Consider the following 18,141-nt stretch of genomic DNA (forward strand, 5'->3'; position numbering starts at 1 on the left):
CAGTGATTGGACTTTGATGTCACTTGGTCATATTTATAACAATTTCTTAATATTAAGTGTAGCTTGTCAAAAACATATATGCAGAAAAAAATTAACTGAATTCTTTGCTAATTAACATAGAAATAGTGAGGATTTTATTAATGCAGTGTCCTGTATTTTATCATCCTGAGTACAAGGTAGAAAAAACAGAAGAAAAGGAACAAGAGTAACATTTTCAGAAATAATGTCGGATATACACCGAGTACAGGATATAAGATCTTCTCTTCACTGGTGCCTTTGACTTTAATGGAAACACTGACAGCTATCTATTATTTGGGGAGTGGATTATTGTAGAAATTTGAAGACCATTTTGGGGCTTATGCCAATCTAGTTTTCTTTTAAACTTATGCAGTAACATAGAAACAATGAAACTTAACAAAATTTTACAGTGGTACACATTCATTTTGAGAGTTAGCCATCCTTAGATTCTCATTGCTCTCTAAAATGACTTGAAAGCAATGTGAAGTTGGTGCTGCATTTGACTCACAACCTAGGTCCCTCTGGTCGGGTGATATCAGCTAAATCTTCTCTATAAGGAGTATAACTCAACTCTAACTGACCATCGTTTACAAACCCCTTTTCCACATGGGTTTGCATTGACGGGTCATCCTTAACCTCCACAAACGTTACAACAGTGTCTTTTCTGAATGTTAGATAGATAACTGAGACGATATACAGTGCCATTAGAGGGAACACTATGAGCCCAATGAACACATTTGCCACCTTTGGTAGACTGTTGTGAATAATCCAACCCACAAAAGCAGTAATGAGGTAGTACACATTGATTCCAATGATTCCCAAACCCAGTATCCATGAGATGATAATGATCTGCACCAAAATTATGTCACATTTTTTGTTTCAGTTTTAATCAACAATTGACAATATTTCAAATGCTCTAGCTTAATGGGCAGTGACCACTTTATAGTACAAGGAAATAGGATAACTTACAATGATAGAATTCTTGTGAGGTCCCATCTTGGTCCTGCTGCTGCTAAACTTAAGGAGTGGAATTAAAGCGAATGGAAGCTCAAAAGAAAGTATCATCTGCAAAAACAATTTTAATCAGGTTATCTGTATAATGTTCAATATGTACACATACGCAGAAGGAAGAGAGAATGGCAAATTCTGGAATATACAAACCGATGCAATGATAATGAGTCTTCCAGCTCCAGAAGAACCACCAATGATAGAGACAACTAGACTTGGTGCTATGGCAACAATCCTAGTCACCAAGTTCCTTATCCATTTTTTCATCTTCAAGTCCAAGAAACCCTATTGGCATCAACCAAACATAACCCCAAGTTTAGTAACACCTTATACAAAACCTTTTAAGCTTTTTGTTATTGTTGTGGCTTATGTTGTTTGTTATATTAATTTTAAAACAGTGTTTAGTGATATTATGAAATAACCTGCATGATAAACTGGCCTGCATAGGTTCCAGTGATGGCAGAACTTTGTCCTGAAGCTAGCAATGCTATGGCATAAATAGTTGAGCTTGAACGTCCCAACACATTCTAATCGACATCAAAATTACACAAGTGAGATGTAAATACTTGCTTAATTAGGATTAAACTTAATATCATGCTTTGACCATAATAGTTGCAAATGCGAACTAAATTAGGAACCTGGAGAAGGAAAGAAGCGGAGTTAAGGGTAATATCATTGCAACGATCAACATTCTCTCCAGAAATATCATCAGCCTTGCAAACAGTGCCAGTCACAGAAATCATTGCAACATTGATTAGAAATGCAACAAACAACGCGAAACCACTCTCAATGAGAAAGTATCTGCATGCATCCTGCATAATCAATTAAAAATATATGTCATATAATATTAGGATGTACTCAATTAATCAGATATTCCATTTGATATATTTTAAGTTTAGCGCTTATGGATTTCATATATGAGTTTATTTCACTTGGGGCTTACATTGATGCCGCGCTTGGTACCAGGTATTTTTCGAGATAGCACTAGAGCAGAGTGGAGGAAAAGATTGTGCCTGCAAAATTTTGTCAGAAAAAAAAATTCATCAAAGATAACATTTGAATCGAATTTAATGTAAAATTAGGTTAATTGTATGGTAAATTTATTGAAGCAAAAGAAAAGAGGAGGAAGAATATATGTACGGCATGATAAGGGCACCCAAAAGGGCAATAGCATCGCCTACAGCTCCATTTCCGTTGAGTTTGGGAACAAACATTCCCTCAATTACTCCTTTAGCAGGGGGTTTTACATAGCTCAATTCACCAAAGAAACATGCAGCCATTACAAATACTAGAATTGAAATCAGCAGTTCCAACTTCCTCACCTGTATGCCCAAACATCCCAAAAAGTAGAAGTTAAGAGATCACTAACAATTGCAATTAAGTGCATTTGTATTCTCTAGAGTTCAACTATTTTGTAATTGAAAAAGATTAAAAATAATTTAATTTTGATATATTTTCAAAGTAAATATGGATGAGAGGGTAGATAGCTTTGTTTTTAGTCTCTATAAAAATAAATCACATTTTTTAGTCCCAACAAAATTTTTTGTTAGTGTTTTTAGTACCTGTTAAATTAATTTTTTTTTAATTATGCTTAAAATTTTAAATTTTTTACATACTTGTTTAAAACATTATAAAATGTTCTGCCACAATAAATTAGCTCAAAATTTTATTTTTAGGTCCAAATTTTCGTTAGTTTTATCTTGAATTTTTGGCATTTTAAAAAAATTATATTTAATTCATTACATGTTAAAAAATTCTAATTTTTTATAAAAGAGATTATTATAATGTTCTTAACATGTCTGTTAAAAATCATTTAAAAATATAAAAGTTTAAGTATAATTAAACAAATTTCAATTTAACAGGGACCAACACATACTTTTAGTCCTTGTAAAATTAAAATTTGCTTAATTGTGCTTAAACTTTTAAATTTGTAACATATTTTTCACATACTTACTTAGAATATTATTATACAAAGTTCCTCTGCAAAAAAGTAACTTAAAATTTTATTATTAGGTCCAAATTTTCATTAATATAATCTTGAAAATTTGGCTTTTAGAAAAATTCATATTTAATTCATTACATGTTAAAAAACTAAAAAAATTTACAAAAAAGTGTCTTACGATGTTATGAACATGTATGTAAAAAATCTTTCAAAAATTTAGAAGTTTAAGCATAATTAAACAAATTTTAATTTAACATGGACTAAAAACACTAACAGAAAATTTTGTAGGGACTAAAAAGTATGATTTATTTTTATAAGGACTAAAAATAAAACTGCAGATATTTATAGGGACCAAAAACTTAATTAACCCTTTCTTTTAAAATATGTGCATATAAAAACAACAAATGACATTCAATCAAACACGTGACTTTATAAATAGTTACGATTAAAATCAAATATTTTTAATTAATTGACGATTTCAATTGTTTGGTGGTGTATTATTTTATAAGCTAGCATAGCATATGAATTAAATTCAAGATAAAAATGTAAAACTTTTAAGGGTTAATTAAGTTTTTGCTCCTTATGAATATATGCAGTTTTGTTTTTAATCCCTATAAAAATAAATCATATTTTAGTCCCTACAAAAATTTTCGTTTGTGTTTTTAGTCCCTATAAAATTTTCCGTCAGCATTTTTAGTTCCTATAACAAATTTCCATCAACATTTTTTGTCCCTAAAATGCTTAAGGAAAATGCCACAGGGACTAAAAACAAAACTGTAAATATTTATAGGGACTAAAAACTTAATTAACGCAACTTTTAAATATTATATTTAAAGTATATACAATGTATAAGCCATACTGGTTCAATCCATATCTAATAAATATCTAGGTTTAATTATGCAATTGAACTTAAGAGGTTAATGAACACCAACAACTTTTTTTAATTTCCGTAATTTTTGTAAACTACTCATATAAAAAGGGACAGAGGGAGTAGTAATGCTAATATAACTGGTCACGTGATTTATTTTCATGAAAATATGTGTATTCATTGTATTGAAAATTGGAGTCCAAAATGTATAAGCTATAGTTTGGCCATGACCTATATGACCTCTCATCAAGGGTGCATGCAAGTGGACATTAAAGACACGAAAGATACATTACTCAAAATAGTGGAAGTGGGAACGAAAGCTAGAAACCATGAAAAGGAAAAATCGAAAGAAGAGATATGTTATTTTATCTAATTCACATTTCATATAGTTATTACAAAAATATAAATTAATTACCCCAAATCTTTGTAGACCCAAAAACAAGAGAGTGCTGCACCCAGTCAACAGAACCCCTCCCCATACAGGGACGTGGAATAGTATGTTTAGTGCAAAGGCCGTCCCAATCACTGCCACGATCAATTTTAGATAACATTAGTGTATATATATAGAAGATAAATAGGAATATCAAAAAAAGAAAAAAATGATACACAATCATTCATAGTCGGGATAAATAGCATAGCTCTATTTTTTTTTTTTGGTAGATAGACGAAATGACATAGCTCTATTTATAATACCAACTGATATAACACTAACCGCTCAAACTTAAATTTCAATGTACGTGATGAGGGTGCATGCGTGTTTGATGGTGTAAATATTTTTAGAATTGACCATGTAAATAACTAAATATGTATTTTTCTTTTAGTATATTTAAATTAAATTCACATAAATATTTATTGAGTATTCATGTAAATAAATCGCAAGGTGATGAAAAATGTATTGTATACATAAAAAATGAGTTTTTATTTTATTTTTGAGTGCATGTGTATAAAAATGTATTGTATTTTAATGTTGAATTAAATTTAATGGTTTTGATTGTAAAGGAAAAAACAAGGTGATGAACAACAGAAAAAGGAATTAGCACCTTCAGGTATGTCTGCAGCTATGACAGCAAGTTCTGCTAATATCCATAAACAGTATTTCACAAACCATGGGTACTCAGCTTTACAAATTTCTGAAAGGTGTTTACCTGTCAAAATTTGAACAACAAATATCAAATAATGGTAATATCATAGAGAATGTCTTCCATAGATATTTGAGCTTTTGTTCTTGTGAAAACTTCTTTAGATAGGAAAAGTGTTTTTTTAGACATAATCCAAAATTATTATTTGATTAACTAATTAGGATAAGGGACTTGGATATATGAATATACTATGATATGGCATGATACCCCCCAACTTTGTAAGGTTTTATATTTATTTGTTTATTTATTGCATGATTCTAATAGAATAAATTTAATTTTCAAATATTTAATAAAATATATCACTAAAGAAGTTTGTGAATGTAATCTAGATTGTGACCTCAAAATTTTATATGTTTATGCAAATGAGGTCTTACCGGTGCATACTCCAAGATTTGCAGCCAATGATTGAATTATGCAGGCAAATATGAGTCCAATAAGTATGATCCACAACAGCTGAATACATCAGGAACATTGTATTTCAATTAATATTATTTCACTTAAATATATCATTATAATTATTTTTGACGTAGTTTGTTATCTAATTGTTTTACCTCATATCCGTGGTTAGCTCCAGCTTGCAAATCAGTTTCCACTTCAAAAATGGAAATATATTTAGCTCACTCACACATATGTAAGTAAAAAGTAATAAAGTAACTACAAAAATTAAACACAAAATCTGTCTCTAATTCTGCACTAAACATAGGGATAAAATAATTAAAGAATTATTTAATTTTTTGAAGGGAAAAATGTATATAATATGACACACATAGAGATAGAGAAAATTACTATTTCCGGGATCAAGGTAGGCCAAGGAGACAAGAAAACCAGGACCTACATATGCCAAAAACTTCTTCCATCCTGGTTTCTGTTTCATCAATGGATCAAGTTTATCAAATACATCAAGTTAGCAAAGAGTCAGTGTACAATATTAATTTCTATTTTTGAGAAGGAGCACACTACCAGATCCCAAGTCAATACCACCAGATAAACTCAAATGGATTTTAACTTAATTTTTTAATAGAGAATATTAGTGAAAAATGCATTCTATAGTACCTGATCTTGCTTTGAGGAGTCATCATGGTTATAAGATGGTGTGCTAGAAGGGGTCACATTGACGGCTACTATACGGTTGTTGCTACCATTATTCACTTCTTGATGTGCCATGTTTACTATTACTATTCACTCTTAATTTCTCTCTACCTCTTCCACTTGATGATCACTATGTGAATGATGAATGAATGAGTTAGCTATATAGTATATATAGCTATAGTGCACACACGCAAGTTTTATTTAATTTTTTAAATATTGAAGACCACTTAATTGTATAACTTGTTAGTTAAATTAATTTGGCATTTGGACACAAAAGAGTTCCATTTTCATGCCTATTAAGGGATGGGGCACGTCGCATGTCACTATCTTCAATAAAAGCAAATTATATATCGTATGTATGTAGACATTTATTTATTTTAATTACTATAACAGTCTTCTTCGGAAAATAAATAATACCTACACTACATAGAACCATTCCCGTTATATATTAATAAATCTCCACGGCAATTCCATTAGTCATTTAACATATATCACTATTAGCAAAAAGAAAAAGATATATCACTATATTTCTGTTTTTTTAATAAAGATCTCAATGTCCCCTAAAAAAAAAACTCAATGTTATTTTATTTGAGTTAATTGCAATTTGGTCCTCGGGTATTACACTTGTGCAATTTTGGCTACCGTCTTTTGATTGTGTTGTTAGTTAAGTCTTGAGTTGTTTCAATTGTTACAAGGTGACAACTAGGGTACCTATGGAAGAATGGTGGGTAATTTACCCCAACCAATACACATTAGCCACATAAGCACATTTTTAAGTGGTATCCATGAACTATCTTGACCCCACAGACAAATTGCTCATTTTCATTGGTTGGTGGGTAAATTACCCACCATTCTTCAAAGGTAATCTAGAAAAAACCTTGTTACAATCGTATATTTTGCTATTAACCGTATAATTTTTAATTTCAGCATGTCAACATGCATGGATGTGAGTTGGTTTTGGTATAAGTCATTTTGACATGCAGATATCTGAAATGGTGACTTTGATGAATAGGTTCATTTAACGACCTTCCTTGCATCATTTTGCTAAGGTGGTTTAATTCTAAGTTCAATAAAAAAAAATTAAAAGGAGACTAAGATCAATGTTGGCAACATATGCTTTATTTGTGGCTAAAAATTAAATTTTTGATTGTAATTATTTGATACTTGGAGGACCGAATTCATACAATTGGAACCTAAGGACTTGCATAATTGAGACACTAAAAAGTACAAATAAGCATACTTATTTTTATTTAATTTGATATCCTTTTAATAATTAAGAAATTGATTAAAAAAATAAATTGCTTATAAAATTAGGAATTATTAACTGGATTTTTAAGGACTAGTTCATTAGCCGTATAATATATATACGAAATTACATAGGAATGAAATTAAAAGAATGATATATAAACACGCATGCAGGATATGACAACAACAAAGAAAATGCAGGATATGATCCAGATTCCAAAAATTAAGCATTCATCTTACGAAAAACAACACGCATCTAACTCTTGTAAAAAAATTTAAAAAAAACACGCATCTAATGATCCAAAACACGCACCAGAAAAAACACCAAAGACTAAATTACCTAATAAATAGAAACCACCATCTAACAATTTCTAAACATTGAAGAGGGATATAGTATTAGAAATATAGTTTAGTTACAAGCAGCATTAATCCTATAGTAGTATATATAGTTGTAATCACCCTATTAGTGGGATACTTTCACTCATTTGTAATATTCAATTTTTATCAATACAAAAAACTTTGATCTATTTCTCTCATTCCTTCCATAGATGCCATATTTCATAACACATAGTTTAGAGATTTCCCAATAGACCATACACCAGCAATCCAAACAAGGAAAAAAAACTATCATGTAATGCTTTACCATTCAAATATAACCCAAAAAATTGTTGAGCATGAGGCAAGATATAGCAACAAAATATAATAACTAATGCCAAACCAACCCAAAGCGTCCAAATATTTAAAAAAAAATGATAAATCAGAGAAGAAATGTTGAGATGTTTCATTAAGTCAACATGCCTCAACACAAAGACACAACTTCAAATTTTACGACAAGCTATATTATCATCCGTAGGAAGTCAATTATACAAAAGTCGTCAAACTAAAAATTGATGCCTTAGATGGATATCAATTTCTCAAAAACGAAAATCTCCAACACTATAATCATTAACCAAAAACTGATAAGCACCTTTAACCGCGTAACATCTATTAGTCATATTTTTATGCATAGAAGAATTATCCAACATCGTTAAAAAGATAAAAATAAACTAACAAAACAGATACAATCCAAGAACCACACCTCCTCCCATTCAAAAATGCACATTGTCCACCTACAACCTGCACCACCAATTCTCGTACCACTCATAACTATATCAATAGTCAAAAGCCAACTAAATAACCTACTAAAGTACTAACACAGCATCACCCCAGTAAAATTATTACTTAATTAATTTTCCTAACCAAACACCTCACCATCAAGAATCATTTAAATGTCCTTCCACCACACATAATCACTTGATTAACCTTCAACCTCCAACGCTATTTTAATGATGTGGAAAATGGAGTTTAAAAAAATATTACCACGTCATCAATTTATATGCATTGTCATTAAAATTGCCACATTATCATTTTTGGGGGCCAAAATGGGGTTGGGGTTAAACCGCAACAAAAGTAAAAATTGGGGGTAAAAAATGCTTAATTTAGAAATATGGGGCCATTTTCATAAGAAAGACAAAAGAGGGAGACCAAAAGTGCAATTAATTCAATTTTTTTAGCTATTTTGGCCGATTGATCTTCCAATATGCTAGTTTCAACAATTTTCGTTCTTTACATTTCTTCCTAGCTGCTTGGCCTGTAGTAGGTATCTGGTTTACCGCGTTAGGTATCAGCACTATGGCTTTCAACTTAAATGGTTTCAACTTTAACCAATCCGTAGTTGATAGTCAAGGTCGTGTAATTAACACCTGGGCTGATATTATTAATCGTGCTAACCTTGGTATGAAAGTTATGCATGAACGTAATGCTCATAACTTCCCTCTAGACCTAGCTGCGGTCGAGGCTCCATCTATAAATGGATAAGATTTTGGTTTTCAAAAAGGATACGCGTTTTTGAAAATAAAGGGGAAAAGGAGTAATATCAATGAAAACTATTTTTTTTTTGAAAACTCGGTATCCGATCCAAGAATCGACTAATTCGAGGGGACCAATCCCACCGCCCACTTGCGGGGGCCCCGTTTAAAGCCAGAGCAAGCTCTGTATGGACTTAGCCCACCGAAATTGACACCAGAGGGAATCGAACCTGAGACCTTTGGAGGAGCAAACTCCAAAATCCCAAGCCAACCACTAGGCCAACCCCAAATGGGTTCAATGAAAACTATTTTATTATTGTATATAGTATATATTGGCAATAATAGAGTTAGGAAAACAATAATTTAATCTTATTTGATGCTTCCTAAAACATTAAATTAGGTACCTCTCAAATTAAAATTTAAACGATTTCTCGTGTTGACGTGAGTGACCCTTCTCTTGTTAGATCAAATCATTGTTGGTTTTTTTTATTAATTTTTTTAATTTTGGGTTAAATATATATGCGGTCTCTATAAATATTTCATCTTCTCGTTTTAGCCACCTAAAAGTTTTCTTCGACTTTTAGTTCTTTAAAAGTTTTGAAGCACCACTTTAGGTCTCTGCTTCTAAGTCAAACATGTGCATCGTTTATAAATTTTGATGTTTTTTTTCTTTCTTCAGGAATGCTTAGAATATTATAAGAATATCTGAAAAAATATATTTTTTTAACAAAATATAAATTAAATATGAATTTTTAAGCGTCAAAAACATAAAAAAAAAAATCATATTTAATTCATCCATTGTTAAAAAACAAAAAATTGAAAGAGAGAATTATATAATGTACTAAACACGATTGCGAAACAAATTGACAATTTTGAATGATACACATGACTTGACTTAAAAGTAAAGATGAAAAGTGGTGATAAATTTTTTTTAGGGAAACTAAAAGTTGAAAAAAAATGATAGAGATTAAAATGAAAAGTTGAAATATTTAAAAATCAAAAACATATTTAACCTTCTAATTTTTATATAAACTAAATAGAATTTCATATCGTAGTTTAAATCAGTCTACATTGTAGTGAATATTTGACTTGTGCATGACAAGAGTCACTTATATGTAACAACGGTGTCAATGATAACATGAAGATTGGATTTAGGTTTGCAAATGAAATGAGCCAAATTTAGGCCCAACCTTAAGAAAATATTTGGTATTTTAATTTTCTAAAATTTATGTTAAATTACTTGTTAACCAAAGAAATAATATTTTTTTTGAAAGGAAAGAAATAATATATTTTTAAAATGAACAAATGTATATATTTTATAAAAACAACGAAAATATCAAAAGAATTTTTTATTATTTTTAAACTCGCATCATCTTTAGCAAGCATTTTATCTTTCTCTTTATCATGATAGTCCACTTTAAAGAGTCTCAGTTTTAATTAACAACGCACATTCTAAAAAAAGTTTTATTTTCTTTTAGGAGATACGATCCCTCCATTTGTAGTGAACTCTCAAGTTCATTATCAATTTTTTATTTTGAAGGAACTATCAAATTATTAATAAGTAGTAGAATCAGACAATATCAATATGTGATTAATTATCTTTTAAAAAAAGGCATTTGATTATGATCACAACGTTTGACTAAGAGTCGTTTTCATGAACAAAAACAAATCGATTAATCGCCTCTTAGATTCCATTCATTGCAAAGTTGTTGTCATTTTCATAATCATGTTTTTTTTTGCCATAATAATGTTGTTTTTTAGGATATAATCATGTTTGATAGTATATATCAAATCCAATTGTTTTGGAAAGGTGTATTGGATCTATTGATAAGTAAATATGAAAACAAAACAATATAAAGTAGTAATTTATTTAGGTTGATGATTCGGAGGGCTTAAGCCATAAATATATTGTTGAATTATATAATTGAGGTAGCGGCCTGCAAAGTGCATGTTTCTATGGCTTCTACGGTGCAGTTTGGCATTTGTTATTTATCATTTTAATAAAGGTGCTGGTGCTATCACAACAAAAACAAAAACAATGAGTTGATGCGAATAAGTTGTTCGTTCAATCCCAAAATAATTGATGTATTTGATCATTTCACACATGTTAAGTAAATTATGTAAATGAAAGAGATAATCAATTTTTACCCAATTTATAATTTAAGTATAAAATTTCATGTTTTCATAATAGTTATTTATAGACGTAATCTCGTCAAATTTCAATTTTATTTTGAGGGGATCACGTCAAATTTTATGTGATTCATCAAGTACATCTAGTTTCATGTTAAGATCAATGACCGATGTGTCCAGGATTATTTGGCGTCGTTTACAACAAATAAGCAAAAACATAAATTTATACAATTTTGTGTAAGTTGTGGATCACAGAAATTGCCATTGCAATATAGACCACCAAAAAATTATGTATTTGACTTGTTCGGATTACAAAATGAAATCTAAAGTGTTCCTCATCCTACAAAATACGAGTTTTAACACAATCTAACCGATAAAAATGCCTTAGATTAATTAGAAGGTAAAAGTTGATTTTTAATATAAGTTGGTAAATGATCTTTGTTAGAAAAAAAATTAATACAATTGAAAATTTAAACAAGGTATTATAAAAAGGTGAAAAAAATTTCAATAAGGTATATAAAGTTTATTTATGCCATACTCGTCTATCGTCTCATTTGGCATCAATATTAGGGTCATATAGTATATGTTTTGGTTATGCATTGAAAAAAAAAATTGATTTTGAATGAATTAATTCTGGCTAAAGTGACTTGAATGTAAAATATTTTTTGTTTTAATACATTTTTGTAAAAATGAGTTCAACAATGAATTTGATTGTTAAAATCAATTATAAAATTCTAATTTCAAGTATAATGAACTCTTGAGACAAAATCAGTTTTACTTAAAAATAATTAAACATATCATAATCAATGTATACACCTATAAAAGCAATTTTGACCCCACTAAAAGTGAAATCAAACAATACACGTATTCTTTAGGTGATGGAGTGGCTATGGATGGATACATACTGGCTATGGCCCACGCCTGTCAAGCAAATAAGGGGTTTATCAAGGCTTAAAAAAGAGGCATACTTTTGTATCAAGTTATCAATTTCTTTGTTTAGGCATTATATGTTGGGCATTATATGTTAACTATCAAGTTATCAATTTCCAAGGCTAGTGAGAGCTTTCCAACATTTCTAAGGCCCAATTTATGTTAACTTCTAGTTTATGAGAGCTTTTCAACTGATATAAGTGATTGGTAGTCATTAAGAGATTAGATGAGAAAAGATTTTAAAAAAACAAAGATTTTAGATTCTAACTTCAACTAGTAGAGGAGCTATAAATGTTTTCTACAACCGAAACTACAATTGCTTTCTATCATTAGAATGATTTGAAACATATGAATTTTCCAGCTTCAATACAGAATCCCTTCTTTGTGTGAAACGCACTTGATTCATAGCCTTGGATCCTTTATTCTGGTAGTGGTATATCAGCTAAATCTTCTCTATAAGGAACATGGCTCAACTCTAGTTGACCATTATCCACAATTCCTTTTTCCACTTGGTTTTGCATTACTGTATCATTTTTCGTCTCGATGAACATCTCAACAGTGTCTTTTCTGAAGGTAAGGTAGATAACTGAGGCAATATAAATTGCCATTAGAGGAAACACTATAATCCCAATGAACACATTTGCCACCTTTGGTAGACTACTATGTATTATCCACTTCACAAAGGCAGTACTGAGGTAGTACACATTGATACTAATGATTCCAAAACCTAGTATCCATGAGATTGTAATGATCTGCAAATAAATCGTGTCACATTTTTTTCGATATTTAACTAAGAATATTTCTAATCCTATCTTAGCAATACATATCGAGGAGGGAAAAGGACAACTCACAATCATAGAATTCTTGTGAGGTCCCATTTTGGTACTGCTGCTGCTAAACTTAAGGAGTGGAATTAAAGCAAATGGAAGCTCAAAAGAAAGTATCATCTGCAAAAACAATTTTACTTAGTGTGCATATAAAATGTAATGCATATGTGTTTGTACTAAAGAAGCAAAAAATGACAACATCTAGAGTATACAAACCGATGCGATGATGATAAGGCGACTAGAGCCAGAAGAACCACCAATGATGGCAACAGCAAGACTGGGTGCTATGGCAATGCATCTAGTCATCAAATTCCTTTTCCATCTTTTCATCCTTATGTCTAAGAAACCCTATATTGCCATCCAAACAACAATCTAAATTCAGTAAAAATCCTTCTACAGAGTCATTAAATAGTTTTATGATACTTCTAATTTACCTGCATGATGTACTGTCCTGCATAAGTTCCTGTGATGGTAGAACTTTGTCCTGAGGCAAGCAGTGCTATGGCATAAATGGTTGAGCTCGATCGTCCCAACACATTCTACATACAAGTTTAATGAACATCACAATTAGTGCATGTGAGATATAATTTGGTGGTTACTGCTTAGTTAGGAGTAAACTTAAATATCATGCTTTGACCATAGCAACTTATTATATACTAGTAGTGAATTAAATTAGGAACCTTTAGAAGGAAAGAAGCGGAGTTAAGGGTGAGATCATTGCAGCGTTCAACATTGTCTCCAGATAGGTCATTGGCAGAGCAGACAGTGCCCGACACAGAAATCATTGCAACATTGATTAAAAACGCCACAAACAAAGCGAATCCGCTCTCATAGAGGAAATATCTACATGCTTCCTGCACAATATAGCAGATAGGTTTCTATGTGATGTATAAATAAGCAAAGCAAACCCCAAGATCTATCAATGCCTGCATAGAAGTTAAATGTGCAATTAGGCACAGTTTTGAATATAGTTTAAGCTGTCTCATTTTATAGCCATAGCTAAATTTATTAATTTCCTGAGTGGCTTACATTGATGCCTCTCACAGATTTAGGTACTTTTCTAGATAGCACAAGAGCAGAGTGGAGGAAAAGATTGTGCCTGCATTTTGTCCAAAGAAGAATCTTAGACACAAACATCTAAGAGATTACTGTATAATATAAACTTTTGGTTCAACATGTTATTAAATTACTTAACAATATTTATTATTTTATAAAATTAATGATGGAAAAGTTGTATAGGAGAAGAAAGAATACGGCATGATAAGGGCCCCCAAAAGAGCAATAGCATCGGCTACGGCTCCTTCACCAGCCAGTTTGGGCACAAACATTCCCTTAAGTACACCAGAAGCTGGGGGATTTACATAGCTCATTTCAGCAAAGAAACATCCAGCCATTACAAATACTAGGATTGTTATCAGTAGTTCCAACTTCCTCACCTGTACAAAATAGGTACATATTAAGAGAATTTACAGTTTCTAGAGTTCAACTAAAATGCTGTTGAGAAAATATAGGAACTAGATAATTTCAAAAACCATGAAATCCACATTTTCTTCTCGTTGTTCAAAATTACACAAATCGTAGGGGATAATCAGAGAACATCATCCAATTTTAGTAGTTCATGGACTTACTGTAATATTTATCATAGATATATTGAAATTAAAAATATAATTTGGTAGGAGGCCATGATATCTCATTGAGGGGCATACAAGCAGGGTTTTAAATAAGGATCACATCTCCCGTGACTGCGTTTTAAGTCACGTTATGGTTGTGGAACTGCAACGTGACTGCGTTTTAGGTCACATCTCCGGCATTTAACCTCAATATCAAGGATGTTGGGAGGGTAGCTCACTTGGTTGAGCTAAGGGATTAAAGAAGTAAATAGTCTAGGGATCGAATCCTGACAAAGGAGAAAATACGAATATTTGCCATTCAAATAAAAATCAAGGATCGTGACTGCAACTGTCATCGTGACCACTATTCAAAACTCAGCATGCATGTCCACATTAATAAATATACTAGTTACATAAAGATAGTAATAGTGGGAGTGGTAGCAGTGAACTAGAGGAGTCAATTTCTTTTTTTAATCTTAACCCTCCGGTTCTTAGGGGAAAAGGGTCCCGGTAAGTTGAGATCTGCGGTTCCACTGAGAGGTAATTAAAGGTTGATCGAGAGTCAAATCTAATTTGAGGATAAGTTCAAATTCTTCGGTTTAAAACTTGCAAACCATGACAAATAAAATCTAAAAGAGATAAATGAGAGAAAATTCAAACATCATCATTTGATTTTAACATCTTATTCAAAGATATTTTATAATTGTTCATATTTCATAATTACTGCAAAAAGCTACATTACCCCAAACCTCTGCAGACTCAAAAGCAAGAGAGTGCTGAAGCCAGTCAACAGAACTCCTGCCCATAATGGGATGTTGAATAGTATGTTGAGAGCAAAGGCTGTCCCAATCACTGTCACAATCAAGTTCAGACAAAATTAATAACTATACTACAAAGTTCCTCACTTTGTTGATTGTTAAATTGAATAAGTCTGATTGAAAAGGACAAAAAAACAAGACGGTCGAATAAAAGAAATACTACCTCCGTTCCTTTTTAATTGTCACATTTTACACAAACCAAGACAATCAATAATTGTTACTACTTTTGATGCAATAAGTTATACTTTTACTATAATGACCTTATTCATTTAATATCTTATTTCATATATTTCTCTCTCCGCAATAAATAATTAAGGGTAATATTGATAAAATATCATTTAATGTTGCATTGAAAAAGTGACAGTTAAATAGAAACAAAAAAATTCTCCAAAAGAGACACTTAAAAAGGATAGGAGGGAGTATAAATTGCTACCTTCAGGTATGTCAGCTGCTATGACAGCAACCTCTGCTAATAACCATAAGCAATACTTCACAAATAATGGATATTCAACTTCACATACTTCTGAAAGGTGTTTGCCTGCCAAATGTAAATAATAAAAGTTAGTATTCTCAGAGAAAAGTATCTTACTGTCTCATTTCTTGTCCTTGCATTTATAAATTAAATTTCTTATTATAAGGTTTTATTTTCTAAGCAACTTTTTCATTTAAGCACTGGTACATATGAATTTACTAATATCCATAGCAACTATTAGATCAAACTGATTACACAGGCATAATGCATAGGGCTAGTGAGTTGATGATTGACTTGGGCCTTATGAATTCTATTTAGGTTGTATCTCGGACAACAATGAGGCATGAATTTTTCTAAATACTCACCAGTGGTTACACCAAGATTTGCAGCCAGTGACTGAATTATAAGCGCGAATATGAGTCCAATAAGTACCAGCCACAGCAACTGAATACAACAGCAAGATATCAATTTCAAAGCTAATCTCAAGTTTATAAGAAAATGTCAGTGGTTAGTTTGTTAGGAGAAGGAGAAACTTTTTAACAGCTTGCAAATCAGTTTCAAATCCACAGAAGTGAGATTGTTTTACCTCGTATCCGTGATTAGCTCCAGCTTGCAAATCAGTTTCCACTATGAATTGTGAAATAACAAACAAACGATCAATAAGCACAAACACAAACACATAGAAGTGAATCAAAAAGAGATGGAAAAAAAAAACATAAGTATAGTCCCTAAACTATGTAAATATAACAAGTAGTCCCTAAAGCATATAGCATTCATCAATTTAGTCCCCGCTATTAAAACATTGGGGACTAAAGTGACGGAATGTGATATACTTTAGGGACAAATTTGAAGGATTTCATATACTTTAAGAACTACTTAATATATTTATATAGTTTAGGGGTTAAATTGGAGAGAGAGTGATACTTGGTGGACTAAATTGATGATCTATCAAAGAAAAGGTGAGAATCCAAAAGGGAGAGTTACTTACTGTTTCCAGGATCAAGGTAAGCCAACGAAACAAGAAAACCAGGGCCTATATATGGCAAAAACTTTCTCCATCCAGATTTTTGTGTCTATCAATGCATCAAGCACACAAAGAATTAATCAACGTAATGTACTATTGTTAAAAGAAACTAGGCTTGAAAATTCTATGTGCACCAAAACATGTATATATACAAGAATTGAAAACTTGAATAAATTAAAAGGAATTCACAGAGAGAGAAAAGAAGTACCTCTTCATGATTTGAGGATGTTTCCATAACTTGATGTTGTTGTTGTTGCTGCTGCTGCTGCTGCTGCTGTATCAAGTTTGCCATTACTCTTTCTGTGATCTACTTGTCACATTTTTCGCTTTGTGACTTTTGTTTTTTTAGTCCAAGAGAGACTCAATTGGATTCATTCAGTAATAAACAATGGAATAAAGCAAATGTCTGTGTTTGTTTATTCACATAATTGCAACTTGTTTTGTATTGGCAATTAAGACGGGTCAAAGATGAACAGGTCATAAATGAGTATATGACTAAATCGTATTTATTAGTGAAGTTTGTTGAGCAGTTGAGGAATAAAATCACAGGAAAATGCTAAGGTGTACGAATTATAATTCGTTGAAATCCCACTTTTTTCTTCTTCTTCTTCTTCTTCTTCTTCGTGTTACACAGTAGTTACTTGTGGACGGTATAGAGCAGCCATGCAAATAATTCTTCTTTGTTTTGAGGAAAAAATAAAATATATTCTACTCCCTCGGGTCCTGTTTACAAGAGAAATATCACTTTTAGATACATTGAGTATGTATTTAGTCAAGAATTTAAACCAAATACATAAATTATTTAATGTATCTAAAAAGTAAATTGTTTCTTGTAAATAGGACTGAAGGAAGTATTTATAGTTAAAATATTTTGAATTAAATGTTTTTAGTACTTATAAATTATTCAAGGGTTTAGTCTAATGGTGAAAAGACATGTCTTATGTTTGGAGGTATCGAGCTCGAACTCCGCATGCATATCTTTAAAATGATGTAAATGTAAATACATTTAAAAATGATCTTTTAAGTCCTAAAATCTTCCCTACTTTGGACCGAACAACATTTCCACCTTAAATTGTTCTCGTAAAAAAATGGATTTAGTACGAATAAAACAAAAAAGTTATAACTTTCTTTTTAGTCATTATATATTTTTTTTGGCTAAGTTATACTTTTTGTC

The 18,141-nt window shown here is 31.2% G+C and overlaps 2 protein-coding genes across 2 annotated transcripts; both read right to left on the minus strand.

Annotated features, from left to right (window-relative positions):
- Nucleotides 1–111: 111 nt before the first annotated feature.
- Nucleotides 112–6,220, minus strand: LOC11427810 (metal transporter Nramp5). Its single transcript, XM_003602007.4, has 13 exons — nt 6,029–6,220; nt 5,762–5,840; nt 5,527–5,567; nt 5,350–5,428; nt 4,877–4,981; nt 4,252–4,361; nt 2,167–2,348; nt 1,970–2,039; nt 1,665–1,838; nt 1,449–1,553; nt 1,180–1,311; nt 988–1,083; nt 112–867 (listed from the first exon to the last, which is right to left on the minus strand). The coding sequence occupies exons 1-13, from the start codon at nt 6,137–6,139 to the stop codon at nt 523–525; spliced, it is 1,629 nt and encodes a 542-aa protein (XP_003602055.1). The 5' UTR covers nt 6,140–6,220; the 3' UTR covers nt 112–522.
- Nucleotides 6,221–12,408: 6,188 nt separating this feature from the next.
- LOC11418113 (metal transporter Nramp5) lies at nt 12,409–17,392 on the minus strand. Its single transcript, XM_003602005.4, has 13 exons — nt 17,176–17,392; nt 16,932–17,016; nt 16,530–16,570; nt 16,309–16,387; nt 15,905–16,009; nt 15,396–15,505; nt 14,298–14,479; nt 14,073–14,142; nt 13,724–13,897; nt 13,478–13,582; nt 13,260–13,391; nt 13,068–13,163; nt 12,409–12,968 (listed from the first exon to the last, which is right to left on the minus strand). Exons 1-13 carry the CDS (start codon nt 17,257–17,259, stop codon nt 12,636–12,638), a joined length of 1,596 nt encoding a protein of 531 aa, XP_003602053.1. The 5' UTR covers nt 17,260–17,392; the 3' UTR covers nt 12,409–12,635.
- Between the last annotated feature and the right edge of the window lie 749 nt (nt 17,393–18,141).

Source organism: Medicago truncatula, chromosome 3 (genome assembly GCF_003473485.1).
Source record: "Medicago truncatula cultivar Jemalong A17 chromosome 3, MtrunA17r5.0-ANR, whole genome shotgun sequence".
NCBI lineage: Eukaryota > Viridiplantae > Streptophyta > Magnoliopsida > Fabales > Fabaceae > Medicago > Medicago truncatula.